This window comes from Lacerta agilis, chromosome 4, assembly GCF_009819535.1.
Source record: "Lacerta agilis isolate rLacAgi1 chromosome 4, rLacAgi1.pri, whole genome shotgun sequence".
Lineage (NCBI taxonomy): Eukaryota > Metazoa > Chordata > Lepidosauria > Squamata > Lacertidae > Lacerta > Lacerta agilis.
Genome location: NC_046315.1, coordinates 20,661,925 through 20,689,085, shown reverse-complemented (window position 1 = coordinate 20,689,085; position 27,161 = coordinate 20,661,925). Strand labels below are relative to the sequence as shown.

At 45.5% G+C, this 27,161-nt stretch overlaps 1 protein-coding gene across 4 annotated transcripts in view; it reads left to right on the top strand.

The window, feature by feature from the left end:
- The first annotated feature begins 3,368 nt into the window (after positions 1–3,368).
- Positions 3,369–27,161, top strand: part of EXPH5 (exophilin 5) — a 37,080-nt gene continuing 13,287 nt past the window's right edge. The window contains exons 1-3 of one of the 4 annotated variants that reach the window (XM_033146257.1): positions 3,369–3,865; positions 16,121–16,278; positions 17,577–17,739. In XM_033146257.1, coding sequence (XP_033002148.1) covers positions 3,747–3,865; positions 16,121–16,278; positions 17,577–17,739 — 440 coding nt within the window. In that variant the 5' untranslated portion in view covers positions 3,369–3,746. Of the gene's footprint in view, positions 3,866–16,120; positions 16,279–17,576; positions 17,740–21,111; positions 21,187–22,344; positions 22,643–26,191; positions 26,299–27,161 lie in introns of those variants that run through there. The other 3 variants (XM_033146253.1, XM_033146250.1, XM_033146255.1) reach the window with 3 other exon arrangements.

The following is a 27,161-nucleotide window of genomic DNA, read 5'->3' as shown; positions in this document are numbered from 1 at the left end:
TTCAGTGGAGAGGAGAGTGTCTTGATGGAGAGTGAGCTTGATGTGCCCAGCTGTACGCACAGGAGGCCTCTGCAGCAGGGATGGGGAATTTTTGATCCTACAGATGCTGATGCAACTCCATCTCCCATCAGCTGTAGCCAGCAAGACCACTAATCAGATATTTTAAATTTATTGAGTAACATTAAACATGCTTGATTGCTAAACAACAACAACAATTCAAAACGGTTGACAAAAAAGCTTTTTAAATGAAATTTTTAAAGGAAATCACAGTTGTTGAGCTTTTCTTGGAAAACCACGGGGGTAAAAATACCCCATATATTCTGCTGAGGGGGGGCAGAACATCAGATGATTGAGTATTTTTTAATGTGGATCTTCCCTCTGCTCCCCCCCTTGGCTACGCCCATGCTGGGTAGGGGTTTTTATAAAACAAAAATGTTTTTAGCAGGCACTGAAAAGTGATCTCATGGGTTAACTGGTCCCAAGTTGTTAAAGGCTTTATACACTAATATATACCTTGATCTTGGCCTAGCAGCAAAAGGGCAATCAGTGCAGATATCTGAACACAGGTATTATAATGCTATCAAGGGACTCAGCTACATTGGCAAAGAAAGTACGCTTTATATGTGTTGTTTATGCATTCTTACACTGTGACACCAGATGGTGCTGTGGAGTTCCGTTTTGCCAACCCGATTTCTCATACAAAGTTTGCCACATATTTAACTGAAACGCTTCTTTGATGTGTCCTAGATCCAGCCATGGTCTCACTTCTGTTAGCAATTGTGCTGCACCATTCGGCAGCTTCTGCATCAAGCGCTAGGGAAGCCCCCCAAAAAAACACATTGCATGTACCCCGTTGCAGCTTTACAAACCAACTACTGAATGCACACAGGCCAGGGGCGAAGCTAAGGGAATACCCTTTCTAATGCACTTGTATTGGGACTGGTTAGAATGGAAGGAAAAGAGCTCAGCAGTAGATGGCTCCAGAGTCGATAGCAGGTATAGCCAGCAGGGCCAATTAATTATAGGTTTGCCCCCATCCTCCTTTTTGCTGAATTCTACAAGAGCAGCACTGAGACTGAGGAAGAGGAAGCTGAGAGGTGTTGTCACTCCCTGGGCTGATTGCAAGTAGACAGGCAAGGCGGGTGAGGGCAGACTGAGGTTGGGACAGTGCCCCATAAGTCCTAATTAGCCAGCCTCCACTTCTTACATTATCTACATTCTGAAAGTGTGGCAAGGCATGTACCTGTATGCAAATGCAGATTTAGGGTAGAGCAACCAGTTCCGCCCCAGAAACCACCGCAGGCCATCGCAACTATGATGTAGTGAATTGAGCAGAACAGAAGGCGGGAAGGGCGCCGAATTTTGGCTTTGTACAAGGCACCACTGACATCTGAAAGGCCAACTTCCATCCCTGGCAAATTATATACCCTTACTTCCTTACTACACACAAGGGACCACTACAAGGGACGCGGGTGGCGCTGTGGTCCAAACCACTGAGCCTCTTGGGCTTGCCGATCGGAAGGTTGGCGGTTCGAACCCGTGCAACAGTGGTGAGCTCCCATTGCTCTGTCCCAGCTGCAGCCAACCAGCAGTTCAAAAGCATACCAGTGCAAGTAGATAAATAGGTACTGCTGTGGCGGGAAGTTAAACGGCGTTTCCGCGCACTCTGGCACTCATCACAATGTCCCGTTGCGCCAGAAGTGGAAAGCTGTCTGCGGACAAACACCAGCTCCCTTGGCCTGAAGTGAGATGAGTGTCGCACCCCACAGTCGCCTTTGACTGGACTTAACCGTCCAGGGGTCATTTACCTTTCCCTACACACACTTTTCTCTAAACATTACAGTGTCTTCTGTTCATTTGCAGCTGCACAATGATGCAAAACTGAATGAAAAAAGAGAGGGGGAAGAAGCAAGTGTGTGGCTTCAGTTGCTAATTGGACCTGCTTCTGGTGGACAAGTGGTACTGTAGTTTGGAAGCTGGATCTGGGAAAGTGGGCTGGGGGGGAAACAGACCCACTGAAATCAGAAACTGTGCAAAGAACACCATGTGTGGGGAATGGAGTCCTGAACAGTAGCAATTTGTGCTGCAACCTTTTGTTGCAGGTCCTGTTTGCAAATAAAGGATGCAGATGTGACCTGCAACCAAAGGTTTCAATGCATCCCTATTCCCCTAATACAGATGCTCCTGTTCAGGTTTCCAGCCAGACACTCCTTCCTGCAAGCTTGCAAACCTATCTACTACCACTTACCAGAAGAGAGTATCTCCTGAGTACGTAGAAATCCATTGCTGATGGTGAGGAACAGAGTGCTTTCAACCCAATAGGTGCTGGGCCACCTGAGTTTGCCTACTGCCTTATCCATGACAACTAATAATATAACATTTGATATCTGAAGAAGTGTGCATTCACACGAAAGCTCATACCAAGAACAAACTTAGTTGGTCTCTAAGGTGCTTTGTTGTTGTTGTTGTTCATTCGTTCAGTCGTGTCCGACTCTTCGTGACCCCATGGACCAGAGCACGCCAGGCACCCCTATCCTCCACTGCCTCCCGCAGTTTGGCCAAACTCATGCCAGTCGCTTCGAGAACACTGTCCAACCATCTCGTCCTCTGTCGTCCCCTTCTCCTTGTGCCCTCCATCTTTCCCAACATCAGGGACTTTTCCAGGGAGTCTTCTCTTCTCATGAGGTGGCCAAAGTATTGGAGCCTCAACTTCAGGATCTGTCCTTCTAGTGAGCACTCAGGGCTGATTTCCTTAAGAATGGATAGGTTTGATCTTCTTGCAGTCCATGGGACTCTCAGGAGTCTCCTCCAGCACCATAATTCAAAAGCATCAATTCTTCCGCGATCAGCTTTCTTTATGGTCCAGCTCTCACTTCCATACATTACTACTGGGAAAACCATAGCTTTAACTATACGGACCTTTGTATAGTTAAAGCTATGGTTTTCCCAGCAGTAATTTTTTATTTTATTTTGTTTTAACAATATAACAGTTTATGCAAAAAAGCTAAATGTGAGCAGGGCTGACCAGTGCTGCCTTTGTCGACCACGTGCCTTCCTGACTTTCGGACTACAACTCCCATCAGCCCCTGCAGTCCTGAACATCTGGAGAGCAGGAGGTTGTTATGGCCTGGACCGGCTGTACACACTTTCCATCCTTCGGATAGCTTTATGTCCTGGCTACCTCACAGCTTGATAACTTATGCGGGCTTTGGCCAAAGCAAATATTTCCATCCCTGCTCCAAGACTTAAAAAGCAAATATTTATCCAGAATCAAGCGCGGCCTGCTCTTTGCCTCTCTCTCAGTCTTTCTCCCCTCCTGTATGGATAGGAGCTGTCGAAGTTCCCAACTACTGTACACTCCCTAGCGCAACCCCTCAGCCGCCTTGGGGAAGGGAGAGCCCGCCTCCCTGCAAACAAGGGATTGGCACGTTCCCTCCCTTCGGCCCCGGGCGGCCTCGCCTGGATTAGCCGAGCGGGGAAGTCAGTCACCCGGAGGCGCTGCGGGAGCCTCTCCCGGAGGTGTGCGCGCCGCGCGCCTCGCACCTGCGCGCCGCCCCGTCGCTGCAACCTGTTTAGCTTTGCCCCGTCCGAAGGGCAGGAAGGGCGCCGCTGCCGGCGCGGGAGCCTCACCTGGCCGGCGAGGCGGGGGCTTGCCAGGTGTTTGGTGTGGGGGGCGATGCTGTGGGCGCATTGCAGGCGGCTAAGGGTCATCGGCCCCGGCTGACCACCGCAGCGCCGGATCCACGATGAACAGGGAGCCTCGCCGGGTAGATCTCAGCTTCTTGAACGAGGAAGAAGCCAAGCAGATCTTCCGAGTGCTGGAGCGGGACTCGCAGCTCAAAAGGGCCGAGAAGGAGAGGATCAGGTACAGGCAGCCAGGTCCCTTTAGTGCTGCACCTCTGGGTAGGTGGGGGGGGGGCACCTAAGTTCTGGGAACCAGTTAAACCCGCGGGGTGATGGAGTCCCTTTTTAGGAGGACACGTGGAGATGTTGTCGAGACCTTGTAATACGGGTGCTAATGTATTTCAATCTTCCCTTGATTCCAAGCTAGTTGATCTAACTTTTTATTGTGCACCCTGGAGCTACGGTCGTTTCCTCTATTGCTGCTACTGCTGCTGCTTTACAATCCAATCCTGCATGCATTTATTGGGGGCTTTTAGTGGGAGGTGATTGTCATGCCGGCAATAAATTTCTTTCACAAGAGGGGTGCCAAGCTTGACTGTGGACTTCTTGACCTTGAAGCGCTACGCCCGAGATTTGAAATGTCTGGCGAGCTGGAAGTATACTTGTTGAATGTTTTGGGGGAGTCAGGCAGTTTGTACATGCTCCAAGACACACTGTTTTTTATTTTGAATTATTATGGTTGCTAGGGTTCAGAGCTAGGCCCCAGAATCCGAAAGAAGCCGCAAGGCTGACCTCAGAGGAATCTTGGTTCACATTGTATTACTCATATTTCAACTTTATAAACCGCTTTACAGCCAAAAGCTATCAAAGCAGTGTGTTGTAATATAAAATGAGAGAAGTGGCAAAATATACAGACTTTAAAAACAGTTAAAAAAAAAAACACTTTGGGGGAAATTTTCTTAAGCAATAAAGAGTCTGGTGGGGTGTTATGACATGGCATTAAAAAAGAAAGAGCTGAATATTTTTCTTCTTCTGTAAACTGGATAAAACAGGGCATTTAATAAAATGAACTTTTGATATTTAGGCTGCCATCATGCACCTGCTTACCTGGAAGGAAGTCCCATTGAACTTTATGAGGCTTACTTCTGAGTAGACATGTATAGGATTGCATCTTTGGGCTTCTTTCCAGGTAAACCTGCATAGGATTACACAAATAAATGTTCCTTTTCTGTTGTCTGTAGACTCTACCATATTTACAGCATCCACACACTGGAAGAAGTTCTTGCCATTCCTGTTAAAAAAAAAAAAAGGCCTTAAGCTTGGCTCATATGGCTTTTGATGCTTGCTTCAGCGCTTTCAGCCCATAATGAGCCAGCTGTGCGCATAGGCTGGCATGCAGAGGCTTTGGTGTTGGCATGCCACCACAGATCAACCTCATCATCAATGCCAAAACCAAATCTTGTGCATGCAGGTGAATATGTAAGCCTGCCTTAATGCAGCTTGTGGCGGATGGAAGTCAGCAAAGGCTTCCCATGCAACCTCATGTGCTGAATCCATTAGGAGAATCGACCCACGCAGTGCAATCCTGTACTTTTCTACTCAGAAGTGAGTTTCATGGGGTTTACTTTTGGGTAAGTGGGTACAGGATTGCAGCTAGCGTGCACGACTTAAGGCCAGAGCTTTCCTGGTCATTCTTCCTTGAGAGCTAGCCCCACCGAAATAAACCTCGCTGGGTGCCAAAGTAAACAAGCGTAGGCCTTTCACCTACACAGGAAGTTAAGATGTGTGTGAGCCTCTCTGTCTCTCATCATATACGGTAGATAGATATTTGGCAGTGTTTGAAACTCGGATATATAAGCTAGGCGTGAAATGGCTCCTTACACTAGGGTTACAGTCGCCAAAATGGAATGCCTAGTTTCCATTTTGGGGCCAGGCAGCTCGAAAGTCGTATTTTTCAATACAGCTTTTTGGTTCCTGGAATTCATTCTGATTGTGCAGATAAAATATAACGGATAGAGTTCTACAGGATGTGATGCTAGTGTGTGGAAAGAGTCAAGATCCAAGGATTCCCCAGGTGTGGACCTCCAGATGGTGGAGACTTCAGGTGCCGTCCTGGCTCCAGGGCTTCTTCAATTGGTTGCAAGTGGCCAATAGCCAGGTGCAAAATGTGTTTGGTGCCTGGAGAATTCCGAACGCTGATTTGGCATATTGGACACTGTTAACGTGGGGCTGACTGTAGCAGAGAAATCAAAAATTCGGTGTAGGTTTGGAGTTTTGAACCTCAATCCAAGTCTCTGCTGCCTCCTCGTCTGTGTAGAGGGGGAGAGGTGTCTTCTCCATGTGATTTTTGTACAGTAGGTTAGTGTCTGCATCTAACAAAGCAGGAAGGGACAGGGTAGCTATTTCCTGGGTTTGGCTGATCTTTTAAGTCTTCTCCCAAGCGGCTTGTTTCCCTCTCTCACTCTCTGAAGGACTTTGCCCTGTAGCTTGGGCGAAGCAAAGAGTGCAGAGGTGTTTCAGATGGTCACTATTAGTGTTGTGTTGCTGAATTTGGCATCTCTGCCTTCGGAACAGCAGTTCCCGAATTTTTCACCTGCCTGCGTTTTTCTCCCGCTCTGTCATTCCAGGACATGGTGTCATCAAGTGGAATTTACCGATGGGAGGGGTCAGGACAAAGTACTTTTTGACAGTGCACATGGTTAAACAGTGACGTTCACTACTACAGGGCGTAGCAACTGGCAACTTAAGATGGCTATAAAAGGGGCTTCATTAGATTTGTGGGCAATATATCGCCCAAACCGGTTTGAAGTCCCTGTTGTCATACTGGTTTCAAAATTTTTGACCTGGCAATATTATTATTATTATTATTATTATTATTATTATTATTATTATTATTATTTATATACTGCCTTATACCCTGGGGTCTTAGGGCATTTCACAGAATAAAATACCTAATGAAATTAAAAACAACAACCCAATACAACACCCCCCCCACAAAAAACACATTTTAAAAGGGCATAGGATGTAAATCAGATCAACCAAAGGCCTGGTTAAAAAGGAACGTTTTTGCCTGGCGCCTAAAGGTGTATAATGAAGGTGCCAGGCAAACTTCCCTGGTGGAGAGCATTCCACAAATGGGGAGCCACTGCAGAGAAGGCCCATTCTCGTGTTATATCACAAATCATCATGTGTGTGTGCGTGCGTGTGCTGTACAAAAATCATGATGCGGGGGGTGGGGGGAGTGAAGCTAGCCAATGTCTCTACATAGCTCCATCATTATTTCAGACGCCGTCATATATCGCTATATTGCAGTGTTTTGCTGGTGATATATCACAGTGTCGAAAACCAGATATTGTCCAGCCCTAATTCACACCAGAGGCAGTATGCCACAGGAGATCACTGTGGTCTGTGGGAAAGTTTCCCTCACAAGTTCCAAAGATCTAAGGAACCCATTCCATGGTAACTCGCAGCAGGGCTTCTGTGGATGCCCCTGATCTGTCTGTTAAGTTATGATAGAAGCCCACTATCTGCAACTTCTGGAAACATCATAGGTTGGTTTCCTAGTGCTCTCTTCTGAACCCAGAACTCCATTTGAGTGATGGGACTTTGGCGAAGAGGCAGAGCTGTAGTTGGGGTTCTTCAGCTGATAAATCTGGAACCGTCACCTGAGGCACACAATTTGTCCTGGCTCCCACAACACAGGTAGACATTAAATGTCATGATCAGTTCTTCATGTTGGCTCACTCCAAATTGCATATTGGACAGGAATTGCAGTATCCCTGTGATGCTCCGGTTAACCTTGTTGTTGCTGTTCAGTCGTTCAGTCGTGTCTGACTCTTCGTGACCCCATGGACCAGAGCACGCCAGGCACGCCTATCTTTCACTGCCTCCCGCAGTTTGGCCAAACTCATGCTAGTCGCTTCGAGAACACTGTCCAACCATCTCATCCTCTGTCGTCCCATTCTCCTTGTGTCCTCCATCTTTCCCAACATCAGGGTCTTTTCTAGGGAGTCTTCTCTTCTCATGAGGTGGCCAAAGTACTGGAGCCTCAACTTCAGGATCTGTCCTCAACTTAACTTTACCTGCCTCTAAAACATTCTCGCTCTGTTTCAGAGTTAATCTCTTGGATATCCAAGGCCTGAGACATGACATACTGCACTGTCCATTTCCCCTGTATTGGGAATTTTTTTTATGTGTGATGTTTTACAATTTTTTTATATATGCTGTAAGCAGCCCAGAGTGGCTGGGGAAACCCAGACAGGTGGTCGTGATATAAATAATAAAATGATTATGATAACGGCTAGTATTTTGCTAGTAAAATAATTACTTAGCATATATTCAGCACTTTTCTCAATAGTCCAAAGTGCTTCATATATTTCAGGCTGTACATCAACCCTGCAAAGTATGAGGGTACTGTTAGCTCCATACTTCAGATGGGGTCTGGGAGTGAGAGATAATAGCTACCCAAGGCCACCCATGGCACTTGCGGCTGCGTTGTGATTTGAGCCTATGATAGCTGAAGCTCTTTACCACAGAATTACAGAAGCTTAAATCTCCAGTGTTAAGTGGTACATGCCGGCACCTCATATAAAGAAGGTTATCCTTTATCTGTAACCACAAGAATGTGAATATTCATACTGTGGCACCTTCCTGAAGGGCTTGATAACTTAATGAGAAGGTGCTTACTTGATGACTAGGTGAATTCTCAACATTATCACTGTACCAATGAGCAGGCACTGTTACGTACCTTTTATTGTATCAACTAGGTTCAAACATTTTTAAGTAGACAATGTTATGCACCAGACTGGTAATAAACTGGCTGAGAGCTGAAAAACATGAATGACAGAGTTGCCCTATGTATCTGTGCATGGACTGTACCATTTCAAATGGCAGGTGGAAGATTAGATGTATAAATGTTTTTCCATTATTGTGATTATTATTATTATTATTATTAAAACAATTTCAAACTAGACTATTTCCCTGACTTGTTAGTTATTTATGCGCATCAATTTTTTAATATGATGGGACTTTTAAGACATTCTGAAATGTGTAGTAGTGCAGCCAAGTCACAGGCCCACCCCATGAATCTGCCAATCAGATAGCTTGGTTTCAAATCTACATCCATTAGAACAAAGAATGGGATTGGTGGATCACAAACCGGTTCAGACATGCTGGCGAACTATGGTTTGGCACTACTGTATGTGATGAAGCGCTTGCTCCTCTCCTTGCGTGCTATAATACCCTGCATCTGTAGTTTGCAGTAAAACCATAGTTTGTCATTTCATCCAAATTACCGAAATGTGGCTTGTACTTGCTCTGCAAATCAGAATGTGAAACTGGAGCTTGACCCTGATTTTGAGGGCAAGAACAAACCATAATTTGACAGTTTGGACAAAAGAAAAACTGCAGTTTGCTACTGGAAAGTGCAAGGCCAAGCCAGTATAGTATTATGTCTAAACTAGCCTGTTTTAGCCTATACAAAATAAATAAATAAATAAATAAAAATCCTTCCAGTAGCACCTTAGAGACCAACTTTGTTCTTGGTATGAGCTCTCGTGTGCATGCACACTTCTTCAGATACCAGATGTTTTAGTCTATGTTTTATATGATTAATCAACTAAGTTTTTTTCAGTGGGGAGATGGGGAAAGCAGATTTCTCTCTGAGATGAGCAACAGTGGCGTGTGTTCTGTTCTGTCATGTAAATGCCCCTTGGAGTCCCTTCCAGCTCTATAATTCTATGATTCTTGGAGTGAACTTTGGCACTGAACATGTGTGTGTGTGTGTGTGTGCATGCACACGCAGCTGAAAGTGTGTTAACTTGTTGGCATCAGAGCCACAGGTCAGGTGCAAAACACTAGCAAAAAAATTCCAGGGAAGGAGCTGCAGGGAGGGAAGGATGAGGAATAATGAGTGGAAATTCCCCCCTACAGGGTTGCAGGAGGAAGAGGTGAAGAATCTACTTTTGCCTGCAGTTGAGGTCAAGAAAAAGAGCTTCCAGCAATGTTCTCTTCCCCTGCCCAATACAATTTTCCTTGAGTTAAAAATGAAGAGAGGCTGGGGGAAGAGAAATGGAAGATGTGTTTTCACCAATGAACCTTTTTGGGTTTTTTGGTTGCTCCTATAAGAAAACTCTGGGGAGCAAATTAGTTGTCCAAGGAATACAAGCAGTGTTCATTTAGCAAGGTTTTCTCCAGCATTATATGTGTCCCTCAATTAGTGCAACTGGTTTCTGTTGTTTTATCAATAGCCTCCTAACAAGTATTTATTCCCCAGAGTTATGTTGCAGAGGCTTGTTTCCCTTGACTCAGGATCGGAGAGGGCATTCGCTAAGGGTGGCAGTCATTTCAGAGCGATCCTTTTCGTGTTGTTTGAGTGGCTCATGGTCTTCTTGATGGTCATAGCCTTTGCACAGACACAAGCGAACAACTTCACTTAACAAAGCTACTTTTGTCCCAAACTTTTCAATGGTTCACAGTCGGGTTTTGCAAAAGCTAAAAATGAACAGGAGGAAAAAGAGCCCACGGTGTTTTAGCTGTAAGACTGTACGGCCACCTTAGCTTTTTATAAGCATGTTTCTGGAGCTCATTGTTCTGGATCTTGATGTGGGCAGGAACCCAGTTCCCAGACTCAATTTTCTGTTGCTGATCAAATTTTCTGATAGAGAAGTTCTCAGTTCCCACTCAATTTTCTGTTGCTGATGAAAGTGAATATATTTGTTTTAAGGGGTCCTCAGATAAGTGTCAGAGGTGGGGTCCTGCTAGAGCTCTCTCTTGCTATTTCTCTTCTGGTGTTTGTGACAGCAGGAATTCAGGAAATTTGAAATGGAATTGGCATGCCTATGTGTGTGGTGCACACATACATATCTCAATGCAAACACTTTCAATATTAAAACTGATCCCTTCACTGTTATTTGAACAGGTGGGCTTTTTTAAAAAAATAATTGCAGCAATAATTGCAATTTCTTCCAGCTTGTAGATAGGTTGATTGTTTGACAGGATGTCAGACTAGGAATCCGTGTCCTCTTTTTTTGTCTGTGAACCCTTAGGATCTCCAGGCAGCTAAAAGAGGAGCAATTTGTGTGTGCGTGGAGGGGATAATTCTGTCTTCTCAGATCCCATCTGACAGTCTCCCTCTGGCAACCTGTTATAAAGTTTCATAGAGTTTGGCTTGGCAAAGAAATCTGATCAGCCCACGCTTCTGCCTGGAGGTGGATCCACAAAAGTTTTAACAGGGGAGATGAAACATTTGAGTTTAGTGCAGACAAAATGGCAGCTTAGGGGATAATAGCAACAAAAGAGAGGAGCTCTTAGGTGATCTAACAATGTTCTGAATCATAGCTTTGGAGTAAATAAACACGGTGAAACAAGTACTGAAAAATCACAAGGAATGCACAGCTCAAGAACCGCCAGGCAGTGTCAGAGGAGAATGATCCTGCTGCTCCTGGCTGCTTTTTTCTTTGGCCTGCATGCAATATACGTATATCCAATGTCTATTTGGAGATTATATGCTTCCCAAATGTTCTCTTGCTCCTAAATGCACCCTACACGGGACTGTGGTCTGTATGACTCCAGAGTGCAGGTGGGTGTGTCATTTTTTTAATGTCCCAAATGTTAAAAAGAAAAATCCCAAACATCCCTTCAGTTATTGTTTAATAGCCATCTAGCAGAACAATAGCCACCACTTATTAATGTGCAAGTACTTCTCTGGGATGAAAAATGGGTTGCAATCATACCCATCCCAAGCCTGCAGGTAGTTTCAGTGACCAGATGAGAAAGTGTTTGGTCAGTCTCTATTCTAAGTCCAAGGTTGTGCACAAAACTGTCCACACCTAACATTGTTTTTTAAAATGCCTTTGCTGCATCTGCACACCCTAAGGGTGTGGATTTAGAGAATTTTATGCAGAATTAGGCAATGGCCCATTAGATTCTGGCACAACTACTTAAGGAATGCAGCTAAGGCAGGAGGAGCGCCAGAAAGATAGGGCTGAAAGTTATTTGCACAATCTTTTTCCTAGCTTCAGCAGAATTAAATAACCTTGTTGTGCTTTCCATCTAAGGAAAAAATAATAATTATGCTCCCGTCCAGTGTTAGAAACACAGATATACAGGGTGAGGCCCTGTGGATACAGAATACACATGTTCCACGGGGCCTCTTTTAAAAGACTCGCCCTAAATAAGCTAGGTGCCAAATGGCTCCTTACACCAGGGTTACCGTTACCAAAATGAAATGCCTTGTTGCCATTTTGGGGCCAGACAGCTCGAAAGTCGCATTTTTCAATACAGCTTTTTGGTTCCTGAAATTCATTCTGATTGTGCAGATAAAATATAATGGATAGAATTATACAGGATGGAAAGGGTCAAGATCCAAGGGTCCCCAGGCATGCACCTCCAGATGGTAGAGTCATCAGGCACTATCCTGGCGCTTGGGCATCTTCACTTGGTTGCAATTTGCTAATAGCCAGGTGCCAAATTCGCCTGGTGCATTTAGAACATTGCTCCTGTTTCAATTCATACTTGAGGTTTCTCCTGTAGAGTATAATGAATCAGGTCCTCAGAGGGTCAGGCTGCAATCCAGACCTTTGATCCACCATGCTAGGTGTTGGATTGGGTGGAGATCTGTTTACACATACGTGTTTGAACTCACATGCATGTCCAGCACTCAGATGTATTCATGCACACACTAACAAGAGGTTGCATCCGTTATGCATATGTGTTTTACCCTCAACCTGATGCCCATAGTAAGTTCCCACACAAACAGAATAAAGAAAGCTTGTTTTATTATATGAAATGCAAATCGAATGTATATTAGTTTGCCCCAACAAACTAGTTTGCTTGACGCTTGTTGAAGTTCAACTGCGTTTGCCATTTTATAACAATCTGTTTCTTCTTAACTATACCAATGACAGACTGTGGGAGGGTAATATATATCTGTGTGTAAATCAAAAGCTGTACCAATAATATATGCACGCCAGGGGGCAGGATGAGGTCACCTTAGTCAATTTTGGCATCCTCTAATTTGTTCTGTAAAATGTGCTGCAACTTCATGGGTGTTGCAGAAGGTGCTCTTTCAAAAACAGCCATTCCAGGTTCAGCATGTCGACACACCAAGTGAGAAAATGAAGTGTTAAAGATTAACAGACCAAACCCAGAGCGTGTTTACTCAAGAGTAAGTCCAGCTAGAGTCAAGTTGCCATAAGACTCCTCTCTCAGGGCAGTACGATTGGGCTGACTGTGCCAATACTGTTGTGTATACACAGCAGGAGAGCACTGGATCTTTAAAAAAAAAAATCTCACTGACTTGAAATTTAGCTTAGTTTTCCTAGAACGGTGTAGGGCGCTGTGGAAGAAGTGACCTGTCTCTCAGTGGGCCACGCCATTTCAGGAACCTTTACTTGAAACGTGGCTCAGTTTAGTTTACAATTTCATTTTAAACATGGTTGGGCTCTCTTACACTGAGGTATCGCACTGGGGGAGCACATGTACAGCTGCTGAGGCCATAAAGATGATTTTGGCTGCAATCCTATGCATTGAGAGGGCATTCAAAGGGGGCATATTATAGCACCTTAGATCTCCCTTTCCAAATTTGGGGGGAAAGAGCTCCCATGTTGGATCATCACTCCCAATTGCTGCAGAAATGCCTGTGGTCCCTCAGGCATTGGAGTGCTGACATAAGTAGAACCAATATCATCATCTTCTTTGGTGATCACTCGTAGCCAAGTAAGGTTGTTAGGGAAGATTTTAATGATTAATAAATTATTGTATTTTAACATTCTGTTGGAAGCCGCCCAGAGTGGCTGGGGTATAAATAATAAATTTGTTATTATTATTATTATTATTATTCCATGAACATGGTCATGGAAATAGGGTATGTGTGTTGTGGTGTTATATTAAAATCTGGGGTTGGCTTTTACAGCCCAACTGCCCCAAGGGACTTAGAATCCCCTAAATCCATTAAATCGGAGAAGAATGGATGGAGGCAGGTACCAGTAGAAGAAAAGCAAGGAAGATACTTATTTTTTCTGTTGCAAAAGAGTGTCCCCCTCCCCCTGCAAAAGGAGGTGAAGGCCCAGAACAAAGGTGTGTAACAGCTTTTAAAGGCTTCAGAAATTGCCCAACTCCTTAGCCCAGGGGTCAGCAACCCTTTTCAGCCGTGGGCCGGTCCACCGTCCCTCAGACCATGTGGTGGGCCGGACTATATTTTGGAAAAAAATATATGAACGAATTCCTATGCCTCACAAATCGCCTTCTAAATCCGGCCCGTGGAAGGTCCGGGAATCAGAGTGTTTTTACATGAGTAGAATGTGCCCTTTTATTTAAAACGCATCTCTGGGTTATTTGTGGGGCATAGGAATTCATTCATTCACACACATACCCCAATATAGTCTGCCCCCCCCACAAGGTCTGAGGGACTGCTGAAAAAGTTTGCTGACCCCTGTAAAACCTCTCCCTCCAGTTTCCCTCTCGTTGTTTTATAATGGGAGGGAAATAATTGTTTTAAAAGACAATGATAACCCAGGAAAAGGATGGAGGAATGCAAGAGTTTGGCTCCCGCCCCTATGCCTTAGGATTTCATTTAGAATAGTTTTAATCACCATCATCATCATCATCACCCCCAACATTGCTTGAACAATAGAGGCGGGTAGTGGAAGAGTTCTGTTACTCTTAACAAAGTTGTCATAGTTACTACCCCACAGATCCAAATGAGGTTGTGCAAGTTTGCGGCAAGCTGCCCTGAGTACAGAGTAAAAGAAGGGAGGAAGATAAACCAATACTGTAAATAAACTGCACTGCATATGTTTGTGACTGCTGGGACAAATATGATGTCTTGTAGTGCTCCCCATCACACATACAAGATGCGGTGCATTTATTTGTGAATTGAAATTGATAATTTTATATTTTTTGTAGTACATCAGAGCATTGTGCTGTTGAAAATCAGGATATTACTAGACCTGATATATGAATGTGTGTGTGTGTGTGTGTGTGTGTGTGTGTGTGTGTATCTCACATTTTCAACTCTTACCAATCAGTGTAAGAAGAAGAGGAAGAGTTTGGATTTGATATCCCGCTTTTCACTACCCGAGGAGTCTCAAAGCGGCTAACATTCTCCTTTCCCATCCTCCCCCATAACAAACACTCTGTGAGGTGTGTGAGGCTGAGAGACTTCAGAGAAGTGTGACTAGCCCAAGGTCACCCAGCAGCTGCATGTGGAGGATTGGAGACACGAACCCGGTTCCCCAGATAAGGATTCTACCGCTCTTAACCACTACACCACACTGTACCAAACCTTACTGGGATCAGAACCTGGTTCTAACAATCACGCCACCGTCTTGCAAACTGCTGAAAAGGCAATATAGTCACAGTTGTTTGGAAATCGTGCCCTCTAGTTTTTGGCCTCTAGAGGGGGTGCAATACAGTACTTTGAATATTATTTGACAGATGCCTGCCTGAAGCAGGATGTGAAAGTGTACTATTGGCTAATGTAGCATTTTAGCAAAGGATTGCAGATGAAACTATGGCCTTTGACAACTAAAGCTGACATGCCGCTGCTCACCAGGCTGCTGTCAGGGCCAATTGCATTTCAGTTGCTGGTTTAAAATGTGCTTTGGTGTATTTTAATGATTGCTTTTAACTGGTTTGTTTTTATTGCCCGGCATTTTATAATTAGTGTTTTTAAATGTTGCAAAGCCGCCTTGAATCCCAGCATGGGATATATAAATAGATTAAAAGTAACAAACAAACAAACAGCCTAGTAAACTGCTCTGACTTGAAGGTGATGCTGTACTAGACTAGAGCGATGCCATCGCAAGGTCTATTGCACCATCCTTTCCCACCACTGGGTGAACTGGGAATCCTTATGACCTCAGAAGCTCCTTGCATGTGATGTCGCTGTGTTTACTGAATGAGTGGACTTGGGTGCAGGGAAGATGATGATAACAGGAAGATGATGATAACAATAACAATAACAATTTGTCCATCTGGCTGGGATAGCAGGCTGATACTAGCCTCTAAGCCAGGGATTGGCAAGCTAAGGCCCATGGGCCACAAGCGGCCCATGGGGGTCATTTAACCAGCCCCCAAGCTGCCCCCAAACAGAGCTGCCCACTTGGCGAGTCCCCACGCGCTGCGCTAAACCGGGGCGTGGGAATGCGCTTCCGCAGCACCAGAAATTGCATCTGCGCAGGCGCCGGAAATCACGGGCATGTGTGCGCACAATCTGGCCCACGAAGGGATCTCCACTGGAGTGAACCGGCCCAGGCGAACTCCCCTGGAGTGAACCTCATTGACCCCTGCTCTAAGCATACTAGTAAAGCAATTGTGGGCTGGCAACTTTTGTGGGTGTATTTGCAAAGCTCCTATATGTGCTTCACAGATTAGCATCCATTCTCTCCACCCCCTTTTAGGAGGAAGAGTAGACCACTCCTCCAGGGATGTTACTGAGAATATTAAAAACAAACATAATTCCCAGTTAAAATCACGTATGTGTTCTCTTTCATAGCAAACTTCATAAGGAAAAGGAAGATGCAACAGGAGTACCAGGGGTGACCGGAGACTGGTTTGAAGAAATCCAGAAGAGAAAATTTCAGAATGAGGCTGATGCTGGCAAAATGTTCAAACCACCCCTAGTTCACAGACTGCGAAAGTCCGTCGGAAATGGTGAGTCGCCACTTGTGCATCCAAACAAGGCAACTTCCAACTATAAAAATGGGCGATACATGACATTACAAGTTTTAAGGAAAAGGAACAGTCACCGGAGATTTTTCAGGTGGAAGTAATACCTCAAAGTAAAGCACATTAAAAGGCAATTTGGCAACTTAGCTCTAGCTTCTCTGGAAACGTGTTGTCAAGGCAGGGATCAGACTGCTACAGTGAGCATTATCTGATCGAATTGCCGCGGCGCCAACCATGACAGGAAGAGCATTTAAGAGCTTCGTAGGGAAGGAAATTATATATTGTAGGGAAAGGACTACAGCACTTGAGTGTGATAAGTCAATACACAGTGTGTGTGTGTGTGTACACGCGCGCGCGCGCGCACACACACACACACACACTGTGTATTGATTTATCACACTCAAGTGCTGTAGTCCTCCTCCTGGAGATGAGAGAAATCAGGTCTCGGATAAAACAGTGCGCCTCTCCAATCTGCTTGTCAGGGGACAGGAATTCAATTTAGATAAGTGAAATGGATGGACGGAACCTAGACAGATTCAACGGGGCTCAGAAAGCAGGCAGGTGATGATGTGATCAGAATATCAGGACAGGAAGATGGAGCCCATCTGCTGCCTGGCTTGACACTGATACAGATGTAGGGGGAATTTCTCTCAGACTGTTGCTTTGATCAGTTTCTTAACTGTCCTACATACTGTTGTGGAAATTAAACAATGCTCGGATTCACCTTAACATTTTTTTTTTTATTCAGGTAGCTAGAGAGAGGCGTGCACACACACACACACACACTGAACTCATGGCAGTCAGGGAGTATTCTGAGGACATGCAAAATATACTAAATACTTATACAAAGTTTGTCGCATGAAGCACAGGGTTTGCTTCCTCAAAGAAAATGGAAAGTACAAAGCTTTAATAATGAAGTTGAGTGTGGAAGGCTTTTTATAGATGCCACCTCCCACCCCCACCCCCACCCCATATCTGAGATGTGGCTTCTGGAGACAGGGCCTTCTTGGTAGCTGCACCCTAATTGTAGAGTTCTCTCCCCAGAGAGCTTTGCCGGGCAGCTACTTATCATCATTTTAGCACCAGACAAAGGCCGTTCTATTTTTCCCAACGGCTTTTAGCTTCTTTTCTTTTTTGCATTTGCATTTTAATTGTTTTATTCCTTTTGTAAGTTGCCCTGGGATTATGACTGAAAGACTGTGTTGATGGTTCAAATAATAAATAAACCCAGTTCAGAGGATTGGGGAAACAAATAATATTTATCATTTCAATTTCCTTTTCAGATGCAAAACCCTCTGCCCCGCTGATCCCACAAACCCAGAAGAATGCCTCCCCTTCCATCCTGGGAGGGCTGCGTATGCCTTTTGCATCTCTCTTCTCCTCCTTCAGGAAATCTAAACGGCAGCATTCAAAGCCTCTGCAAAAGCAGCTGCAACACCCTCCACGGTGAGCTGGAAGCTTCCTGTCTGTGCGCATTCGATTGCTCTGGTCGCAACTCCAGATCTTTGGGGGCCAGGTTCGAGTAGGCTGCTCTGTTGGAGAAAGCGCCAATGATGGCTTTTATGGGATTGGTGGAGAGGAGAGGTCTTCATTGTTAGCGGCTATTCCTGCATGGCAAGTTAGACTAGACTCCCAACTCTGCGATTCCATGAACTTTCATGAGCTTGTGCCTCGTGAATTTGTTTCTTTCCTGTATCTGCCTCGGAGGATTTCACACTGTGCCACATTACAAATGTTGAAAGCTGCTTGACCGCATCTTCTCTGTAACATTTGAAGGTGTGGTCGCATCCCAGGGAGCAGGGAATTTGGACACAGTTGGAAGAGCAGCTGACCAAAGTTTCTGGGGACATAACCTGTGCCCACCTTCACCAAACTAGATGTTTTAGACTACAACTCATGGGAACATAGGAAGCTGCCTTGACCATTGCACCATCCAGCTCAGTATTGCTTACACTGACTGGCAGCAGCTCTCCAGGGTGTCAGACAGGAGTCCTTTCCCACCCCTGTCTGGATACGCCAAAGATCGATCTGGGGACCTGCCCCACGCGAGTGTGCAGTCCGCCACTGAGCTTCTCTCATAAAATCTGTTTGACACAGCTATTCAGTAACGTCAAAATTGGCTGGCAGGGAAATCTGGTGGGCTGAAAGTAGATCATACTAGTGTAGGATATGTAACTACTTGCTAATTGCAGGGCGTGAGCAAAGCTAGTCTCTGGATCCTTCTGTTGTTGCTTTTGTTTAATATGAAATTCATGTGGCATCTTATGCATTCCTTCCATGTAATTTGGTGTCTCCCCTTCTAAGTGTTCTGCGCTCACACAGGAATTTCCTAATTTGTGTGTTGAGCATTTTTGTGCTCAAAAAGAATCTGGAGAAGCCCCTGCTTGCATACACCCATGCATAGTTAGAGCTGTCAGGATGGAGGCCTCAAATCCTGTTTCATGGGGTGAGATGGATGTTACAAGAGGCAGGGTCTTTTTGGTGGCGGCACCAAAACTTTGAAAAGCCCTCCCTGCAAAAGCCCGCTAGGTCAGGGGTCAGCAAACCTTTTCAGCAGGGGGCCGGCCCACTGCTCCTCAGACCTTGTGGGGGGGCCGAACTATATTTTGAAGGGAAAAAAACAATGAACAAATTCCAATGCCCCCCAAATAACCCAGAGATGCATTTTAAATAAAAACACACATTTTACTCATGTAAAAACACGCTGATTCCCAGACAATCCACGGGCCGGATTTAGAAGGCAATTGAGCTGGATCCGGCCCCCAGGCCTTAGTTTGCCTACCCATGCGCTAGGTTCTCTCCTTGTTTGCTTTTAGACATGCACTGAAAGCTTTCTTTTCTCATCAAGCTTTTAATAGCTAACTATCTGCTGATTTTAATGTTTGCTTTGCTTTTAACTGATGGCATCCTTGTTTCTTTTATCTCCAAAGCTCAGAGGGGTGTGTGGATGATTATGTAGCCATAATCACCAAAGACCTAGCGGGCTTTTGCAGCGAGGGCATTTCAAAGTTTTGGTGCCACCACCAAAAAGACCCTGCCTCTTGTAACATCCATCTCACCTCATGAAACAGGATTTGAGGCCTCCACCCTGACAGCTCTAACTATGCATGGGTGTATGCAAGCAGGGGCTTCTTTTTGAGCACAAAAATGCTCAACTCACAAATTAGGAAATTCCTGTGTGAGTGCAGAGCACTTAGAAGGGGAGACACCAAATTACATGGAAGGAATGCATAAGATGCAACATGAATTTCATATTAAAAGCAACAACAGAAGGATCCAGAGACTTGCTTTGCTCACCATCAACACCCAAAAGCGAGGCATCAGCAGGGTTGTGGAAGCCCTAAGGTTTGCAGAAGTACCAATAGAATCGTTAGCACTAAAACAGCAAAAGAGCGGGAACTTCCAAAACAAACCAATGATGAGGACTGAGTGTTTTCAGTGACCACAGAATACTAACTGACTGTTTGGGTGGCGAACTGGGAGTATTTTGGAGGACTCCCTCCACAATGCAAACATTTTGTCGCAGGTTCCACTTGCTTTATTAGTTATTGTTATTAATTAATTAATTAATTAATAATTATTTATACCCCACCCATCTGGCTGGGTTTCCCCAACCACTCTGGGCGGCTTGCAACAGAATATTAAAAACATGATAAAACATCAAACATTAAAAACTTCCCTAAACTGGGCTGCCTTCAGATGTCTTCTAAAAGTCAGATAGCTGTTTATTTCCTTGACATCTGATGGGAGGCGTTCCACAGGGCAGGCGCCACTACCAAGAAGGCCCTCTGCCTGGTTCCCTGTAACCTCAATTCTTGCAATGAGGGAACCTCCAGAAGGCCCTCGGAGCTGGACCTCAGTGTCCGGGCTGAACAATGGGGGTGGAGAGACGCTCCTTCAGGTATACTGAGCTAAGGCTGTTTGGGGCTTTAAAGGTCAGCACCAACACTTTGAATTGTGCTTGGAAATGTACTGGAAGCCAATGTAGGTCTTTCAAGACCGGTGTTGTATGGTCTCAGCGACCATTCCCAGTCACTAGTCTAGCTGCTGTATTCTGGATTAGTTTTAGTTTCCGGGTCACCTTCAGATACAATCTTTTCGTTGTATTTTAAGCTTTTGATTGTAGAACAGTGGCATATAAATCACCATAGCAATGAACAAAGCATATAGAGGCAAGCTTTTCTCCCTCTCTCTCGTAATGCTAAAATTAGGGTCATCTTATAAAATTGTTGGACTGGAGAGTCAGGATAGACAAGAGAAAGTACTGGAATTTGCTGCTGTATAATGTAGCGGTGGTTGCTGGTTTTACAGCAACAGCTAAGATAAGAAGCATATTGACAAGCTGGAACGTGTGCAGAGGGGGGCGCCCAACACGGTCAAGGGGCTGGAAACCAAGCCTATTGAGGGATGGTGGAAGGAAAAGACCTTCGGATGGAGAGAAGAATAAAAATTTAATAAATAAAAACACTCCATTGTCTACTCCACGACTAGGTGGGACTTTGGCATCATCTACAAGGCCTCTTCTTAAGTTCAAAGTGCTATAAATAAAAACCCATTAGAGGTTTTTATTTCTTTATTTTTGTGTGGTTTGTTTTGCATCGGCTCAGGGTCTGCCTGCTTTAGTTGCCCCAGTCCTTCTGGCCTTGTTCTCATCTCAGGTGTATGTTTCCTTTCTCACTGTTGCCTAGAGGCATCGGGTTACGTGCAAACGGGGCTTTCCCTTGGGTTGCGTGGGCTGGATTTGCTCGCTTAGCACCTTTCTCAGGGCCTTCGATGATGTAATGCTTCCCGGCCCAGAAGGGCGTTTGGAACCAGTCCCACAGAGGTGCGCAGAGTGCCGTGCGAAGGAGCATAAACAAATAAGCCCGGCCACCGAACTGATTGCTAAATGCGGTATTTATGTCTTCTGCTTGAAAAATCTCCGCCTTCTTCAAAAGGTTGCTTTGCAATGGCGTTTGCTTTATAGGGAGACGAGAGCTCTCTGGCACCATTAGGAGGAAGTTGTTTAGAAAGCAGGTGAAATTCCCTCGTCCGGCACTGCAGCCTCGTCCTGCAGGTAGGCAGATCAAAGCTGCAGTTAAAGGCGCAAGAGCAGGCCAGGCCAGATTTTTACCTGGACACTTGGAAACCTGTCTCCACCTGCTTTAAGCAAACAGGTCTCTCATGTTTGTGTGTGTGTGTGTTTTGTCCTGTAGCAGGTGGGAGAGGAGAGTCGACCAATGGATTGTTAGAGCAGTGGGAGAGGGGATGTTGTGGCTTCATTCTCTGCTGGGTTTTCTAAAAAAGACGGACCCCGTTTCGGAGAGCAGAACTGTCAACGCTAGAATTGAGAATGCCCCGTGTGAGAGGGTGCCTCCAGACTGCCAGATTTTTGCAAGAGGCGTTCGAGCACAGACTGGCAAATTCAGGGTGGCACAATTACACAGTTAATCAAAGAGCTGCGCTGACCTAGTTTGGGGGGTGGGGGACCTCTGCCCTGTGGGCCAGATTTGACCGCCAGGCCTTCCCATTTGGCCTGCCAGGCAGTTTAAGGGAAGGCACACCCACCTGCTATACACATGATACCACCTCTGGGTTGGGTAAGGGCAGGGCTTCAGAGGATCAACTGGGAGCTTAAAGAAGGCTCCTAGTTCTTTATTTCTTTCCTCGCTGGAGAAAGCTGTACTCATGAGGAGGGCTGGTTCAAAATGGGTGACCCTGCTGCTGTTGAATCTATATATTTAAATGCAGGAAATCTTGACCATTAATCCTCCTGCAACTTGTCCTCTTCGGTAAAGGGTAATTGCTAGGAAGGAAGTGTCTGAACAAACCCATCAATCTCAGGCAATGTTTTTTTACCCTGTGCATTTATTAATGCATTCTTATTAGATATAATTCTTGCTCTGCATTCTGTAACTTGGGGGGGGGGGGCGAGTTGCCAGTTCTTTAAAGCCGGCCCTTGGTTCTGTCCTTGAAAATAGCAGCTTGACTTGCTGCAATGAGCAAGTGATCTCCTTGAGCTCCTCCGCTTGCCAACTGCTGCATATTATCAAACCTCTGTTAAAGGACAAAAACAGGCTGGGCTGGTTTTCCCCCCTTCCCTTTTCTTTCTGGCCGGGTAGCAGCCCTGTCTAGCTTATTAATCCAGCTACCACCAAACTTCATGAAGCGAGGCAGACAGACTCACCGGAAACTGGCCTCTGATGCCCTGATGTGGAATGGCAGCTGGGATATTCCTGAGCTCCATGGTAATTAAACATGTGGGCATTGGTAAACAGGCTTTTAATTTCAAAATGCTGACAGGAGCAATTGACATCCACCTGCAGGAACCTTTTACTCTTCTGCCTCATAATTGGCTGAGGCAGCTAAGGTGGGTCTGTTTATTCTTTGAAGAGCCCTAATAAAGGAAGGGAGGGGATCGTTCTGGTGTAATTAGGAGGAAACCTTTTAGAAAGGTGTCCAATATCTCTTGAAAGAGAAACCTGTAGGAAAGCAATCCTGCGGTACGGGAAAGTCAGAATTTGGAAGAGATGAAAAAGAAATCCTGAAGGCAAGTTCAAAAATAGAATTTAAAAAAATTATATACAGTGTGGTTAAAATTGCCTGCCTGCCCCAGAGTCAAATCCTTTCACTGTTCAAAGAAGAAGAAGAAGAGTTTGGATTTGATATCCCGCTTTATCACTACCCGAAGGAGTCTCAAAGCGGCTAACATTCTCCTTTCCCTTCCTCCCCCACAACAAACACTCTGTGAGGTGAGTGGGGCTGAGAGACTTCAAGGAAGTGTGACTAGCCCAGGGTCACCCAGAAGCTGCATGTGGAGGAGCGGAGACGTGAACCCAGTTCACCAGATTACGGGACTACCGCTCGTCACCACTACACCACACTGGCTCTTTAAGAAGCTAGTTTTGCTTACCTGGGTTGTAATTCTGTACACACTTACCTGAGAGTAAGCAAACTGAATGGAGTGAAACTTACTTTTGAGTAAACATGCTCAGGATTAAGCTGTTGTCATTTGATTTTCAGAGCCTGTATGAGTCAGAAATTTGAAAATTAAAAAGCCTTTCATACTGGAAGGTCTACTGAGGCTGTTCTGCCTAGTTTCTGCCTTGCTTACTTCTGGCATGTGAGAAGTGTCAATGATGTAATTTGATTTACAGCAGTAGTTTTATTGGGGCAACCTGACTTTGTATGTTACCTTCTGTTCAGAAGCAAGTATTTTATGGGTAATGTTCATACACAAAAGCGGAAGGGCACCTTAGCCTTGGTGGACTGACTTCACCAGGAACATAGGCTATGGAAACTTGTGCCATAATTACAGTGTACCTCGGGTTAGACTCCGCTATCCCAGAAGTAGTACCTCAGGTTAAGAACTTTACCTCAGGATGAGAACAGAAATCGCACGCCAGCGGCATGGCGGCAGCGGGAGGCCCCTAGCTAAAGTGGTACCTCAGGTTAAAGGGACATGGAGGGCGCTGTGGTCTAAACCACTGAGCCTAGGACTTGCCGATCAGAAGGTCGGTGGTTCAAATCCCCGCGATGGGGTGAGCTCCCATTGCTCGGTCCCTGCTCCTTGCCAACCTAGCAGTTCGAAAGCACATCAAAGTGCAAGTGGATAAATAGGTACGGCTCCGGCGGGAAGGTAAACGGCATTTCTGTGCGCTGCTCTGGTTCGCCAGAAGCGGCTTAGTCATGCTGGCCACATGACCCGGAAGCTGTACACTGGCTCCCTCTGCCAATAAAGCGAGATGAGTGCCGCCACCCCAGAGTCGTCCCCAACTGGACCTAACGGTCAGGGGGTCCCTTTACCTCAACCTAAGAACCGTTTCAGGTTAAGAATGGACCTCCGGAACTAATTAAGTTAATAACCAGAGGTACCACTGTATTTGGCATGGAACCTCGCTTGTTTGTCATTTTATTGTAGCTGATGACTTTTGCTTTCCACATCCTGCCAAGCCCCATAGATGATCTGCCATGAGCCTGTCTTTTAATTAATTTGTGTTTTTATTGTTTGTTGCAACGTAGACATTATTGTTTTAAATAATTTGGAAACTGCCTTGAGCGTTTTTTTATAAAGAGCAAAGTGTGAGGGCGGGGGAGAAGGCAAAGTTAATAAAACAGAGGTCCAGGACTTGAGAGGCTGAAACAGCGTATGCAGAACGAGGTGCTTGAGATGTGGGAAGGATGTGCCCAGGAGGTTACAAGAGGGAAACAATTCCAAGACAATTCATTACGTTGCGGTTTTCAGATTTAAGAGTTGCGGGGTGGGGGAACTCCAGAACATGAGATAGAGAGAAGCAGGAACCGTTGTGGTATAACCTCTCTCCCAATAGGAGTGCTCCACTTCAAGGTTCCTTGACTACTGAAGATGATCAGTCTTCATTGGGCTAGATTTGTTTTGGAGTTTCATGTGCTCCCTTAAGTGCCTCCCCCCCCCCAAAAAAAGACTTCTTGTACTTCTGCAACTCTTAATTCTACCAAGCATCATGGTACCTACCTCTTGTCTCTCAGTGGCCCCATTTGGGCTCCATTTCTGCAGGTGATGGGTGGCATGGGGCTGCAGCCCGAGAGTTGCTTGACTTGCTTGGTCACCTATCAGCTCCTGGCTCCATGGAAGTAACGCCAGTTTCTGCTTTTTGGCTAGAAGTCATAGTAACTCAGGAAACTTGTACCCATTCCTTGAATATTCCCATCACTCAAGTTTTAGGGTGCCTGATGGTTCTCCATTGGACCTGAAACACATCCCTAGGAGCACATCTGCCGAAAAGGTGTAAAAAGGGTACAGGAGCCTGGGTCTCATTTGCATCTGGCCACCTACACCAGGCTTATGGAATCTGTGGTCATTCAGGTGTTGCTAGATGACACCTCCCATCTTCCCTAACCATAAGCCCTGCTGGCTAGGCCTGATGGGAACTGGAGTTGAACAACATTTAGAGGGCCAAAGGTAACTTAGCCCTGACATCTCTGTGTTACAGGCTTCTGATGTCAACATACACCCTCATTCTGACCTGGTATGGTAACTTCCTATTTCATCCATCTAGCCCAGTTTCTTTTATTTCGATTGGCAGTCGTTCTGAGTGTCTGTTGCCTACCATCTGGAATGCTTTTTACTGGAGATACCAGGGATTGCACCTGAAATGTGGCCTCTTCCCATAACCATGTATTTTTTTCAGTGTTCTTTAAACACAGTGTGCGAGTTGTAATTCTGAAAATGTTCACCTGGAGTCAGAGACATTTGAATTAGCCTTAGCAATGCACATTCTTGAAAAATAGTATTGTATCTAGGAAATAGTCATTCACTGGACTTCAGGGCTTATATTTCAACAAGAAAATGCTATTCAGTAAAAGAGTTTCAGCTGCTTGCATCAGACTATGTGGACCAGTTTCTGGGCCTGAAATATCCAAGTCAGAGCGTCAACATATTTCCCTTCAAAATCTCCTTGACCTATGACCTATGAGGTGGCAGGCATAAAGTCAACAGGCACATCCTTTCCTGTCATGGCAGGGGGTGTGGTAGAGATGAGAAACTTCACCTGTTGATTTTTATGCCTGTCAACAGCCCTGAAAAACACAGGAGTAGAAGTGTGAGTTTTTAAATGCAAAAGGAGGCAGACAGACAGACACACCCCCAGCCGCCTGTCGGTTGCAGAAATAAAAAAAGTGCAGGCACTTTATACCTTTCAACTTGTTCTTCCCTGCCTGCAAGGCGCATTACAAATAAATGACAAAGCGTTTGGGGAGGGAAGGCTCATGCAGGCACCCGGAGCATGCCAGCGAGCCAGTTTATACTTGCTGCCGGAGTATAATAAAGTCAGCTTGCTTGAATGCACAAGCAGCTCCTGAGGACCAAAGGACGGTGTGGGAAGGCAGCAAAGGGGCGTGTGTGTGTGTTGGAGAACGCTCCAGTATGGTGGCTTCCGACGACGAGCAAACTGTGTGAAGAGACGGCAAGCTGAAAGGGAAACGGAACTGCCTGGCACTGCCACTGGCAAACCCAGCCGACCCTGGCGAGGAGACTGAGGCAGTGTGGTAAGCAAAACTCCTTCCAACTTCGAGAGAGAGCTTTCGGAAAGACCATGTGGAGCTGCCATAAGTGGCTTAGCACTCGGCCTGCTTACGTGCTCAGCCGAGTTCCATTGCCGTTGTTTGTTTGATGTAGAAAGTTGGATTAATCATCAATCAGTTTTATGGAAAGAGAGGGCCTACCCTATGCTCTGGAATGCTGAAGGGTGGCTAACTCTGCCCACATCCAATTCCTCGGAATAGCTCCCATACCTCTTAACAGGATATATGTCAGGCGGGAGTTGAGCAGGTGATCCCCCCCCCCCATAGGAACATAGGAAGCTTCCTTATATTGGCTCTGACTACCTAGCTCATTAGGGTCTACAGGTTTCTCTGCCAGTCCTCCCTGGAGATGCCCGGGATTGAAACTGGAATGTTGTGCAGGTCCAGGACAGGGAAAGTATTGGTTTGGTTATTTTCTGCTTACGGTAATAAAATCCCAGTATCTCTGCCAGGGAAAGAGATGGCAACCCTAGTAAGTCATGTTGCGTGGTGTGTGTGTGTTTTTTAAACAATAGTTAATGGAAATATTGGATTTACCCCAGCAACACCATGGGGTGTTTTGTTTTTTTTTAATTGACGCTTAATGTATGTCGGTAACTCGGCAGGGTAAATTCAGACTAGTAATGTCTAAAAAGACACTTGTCTGCCCAGCCTCTCCCTCTCCCTCCTGCTCCTCCCCTTTAACAAATGACAGGTTGTTGCTCTGAAAAATGTGACAGGTGAAAACTTGCGGATTGTAAGGAATGATATTTTAAAGCTGGGAGAGATCCGCTGACCCTGTTGGTGCATTGCTTTCATTTCACGCTTCTTTAAGTAGATGGATAACT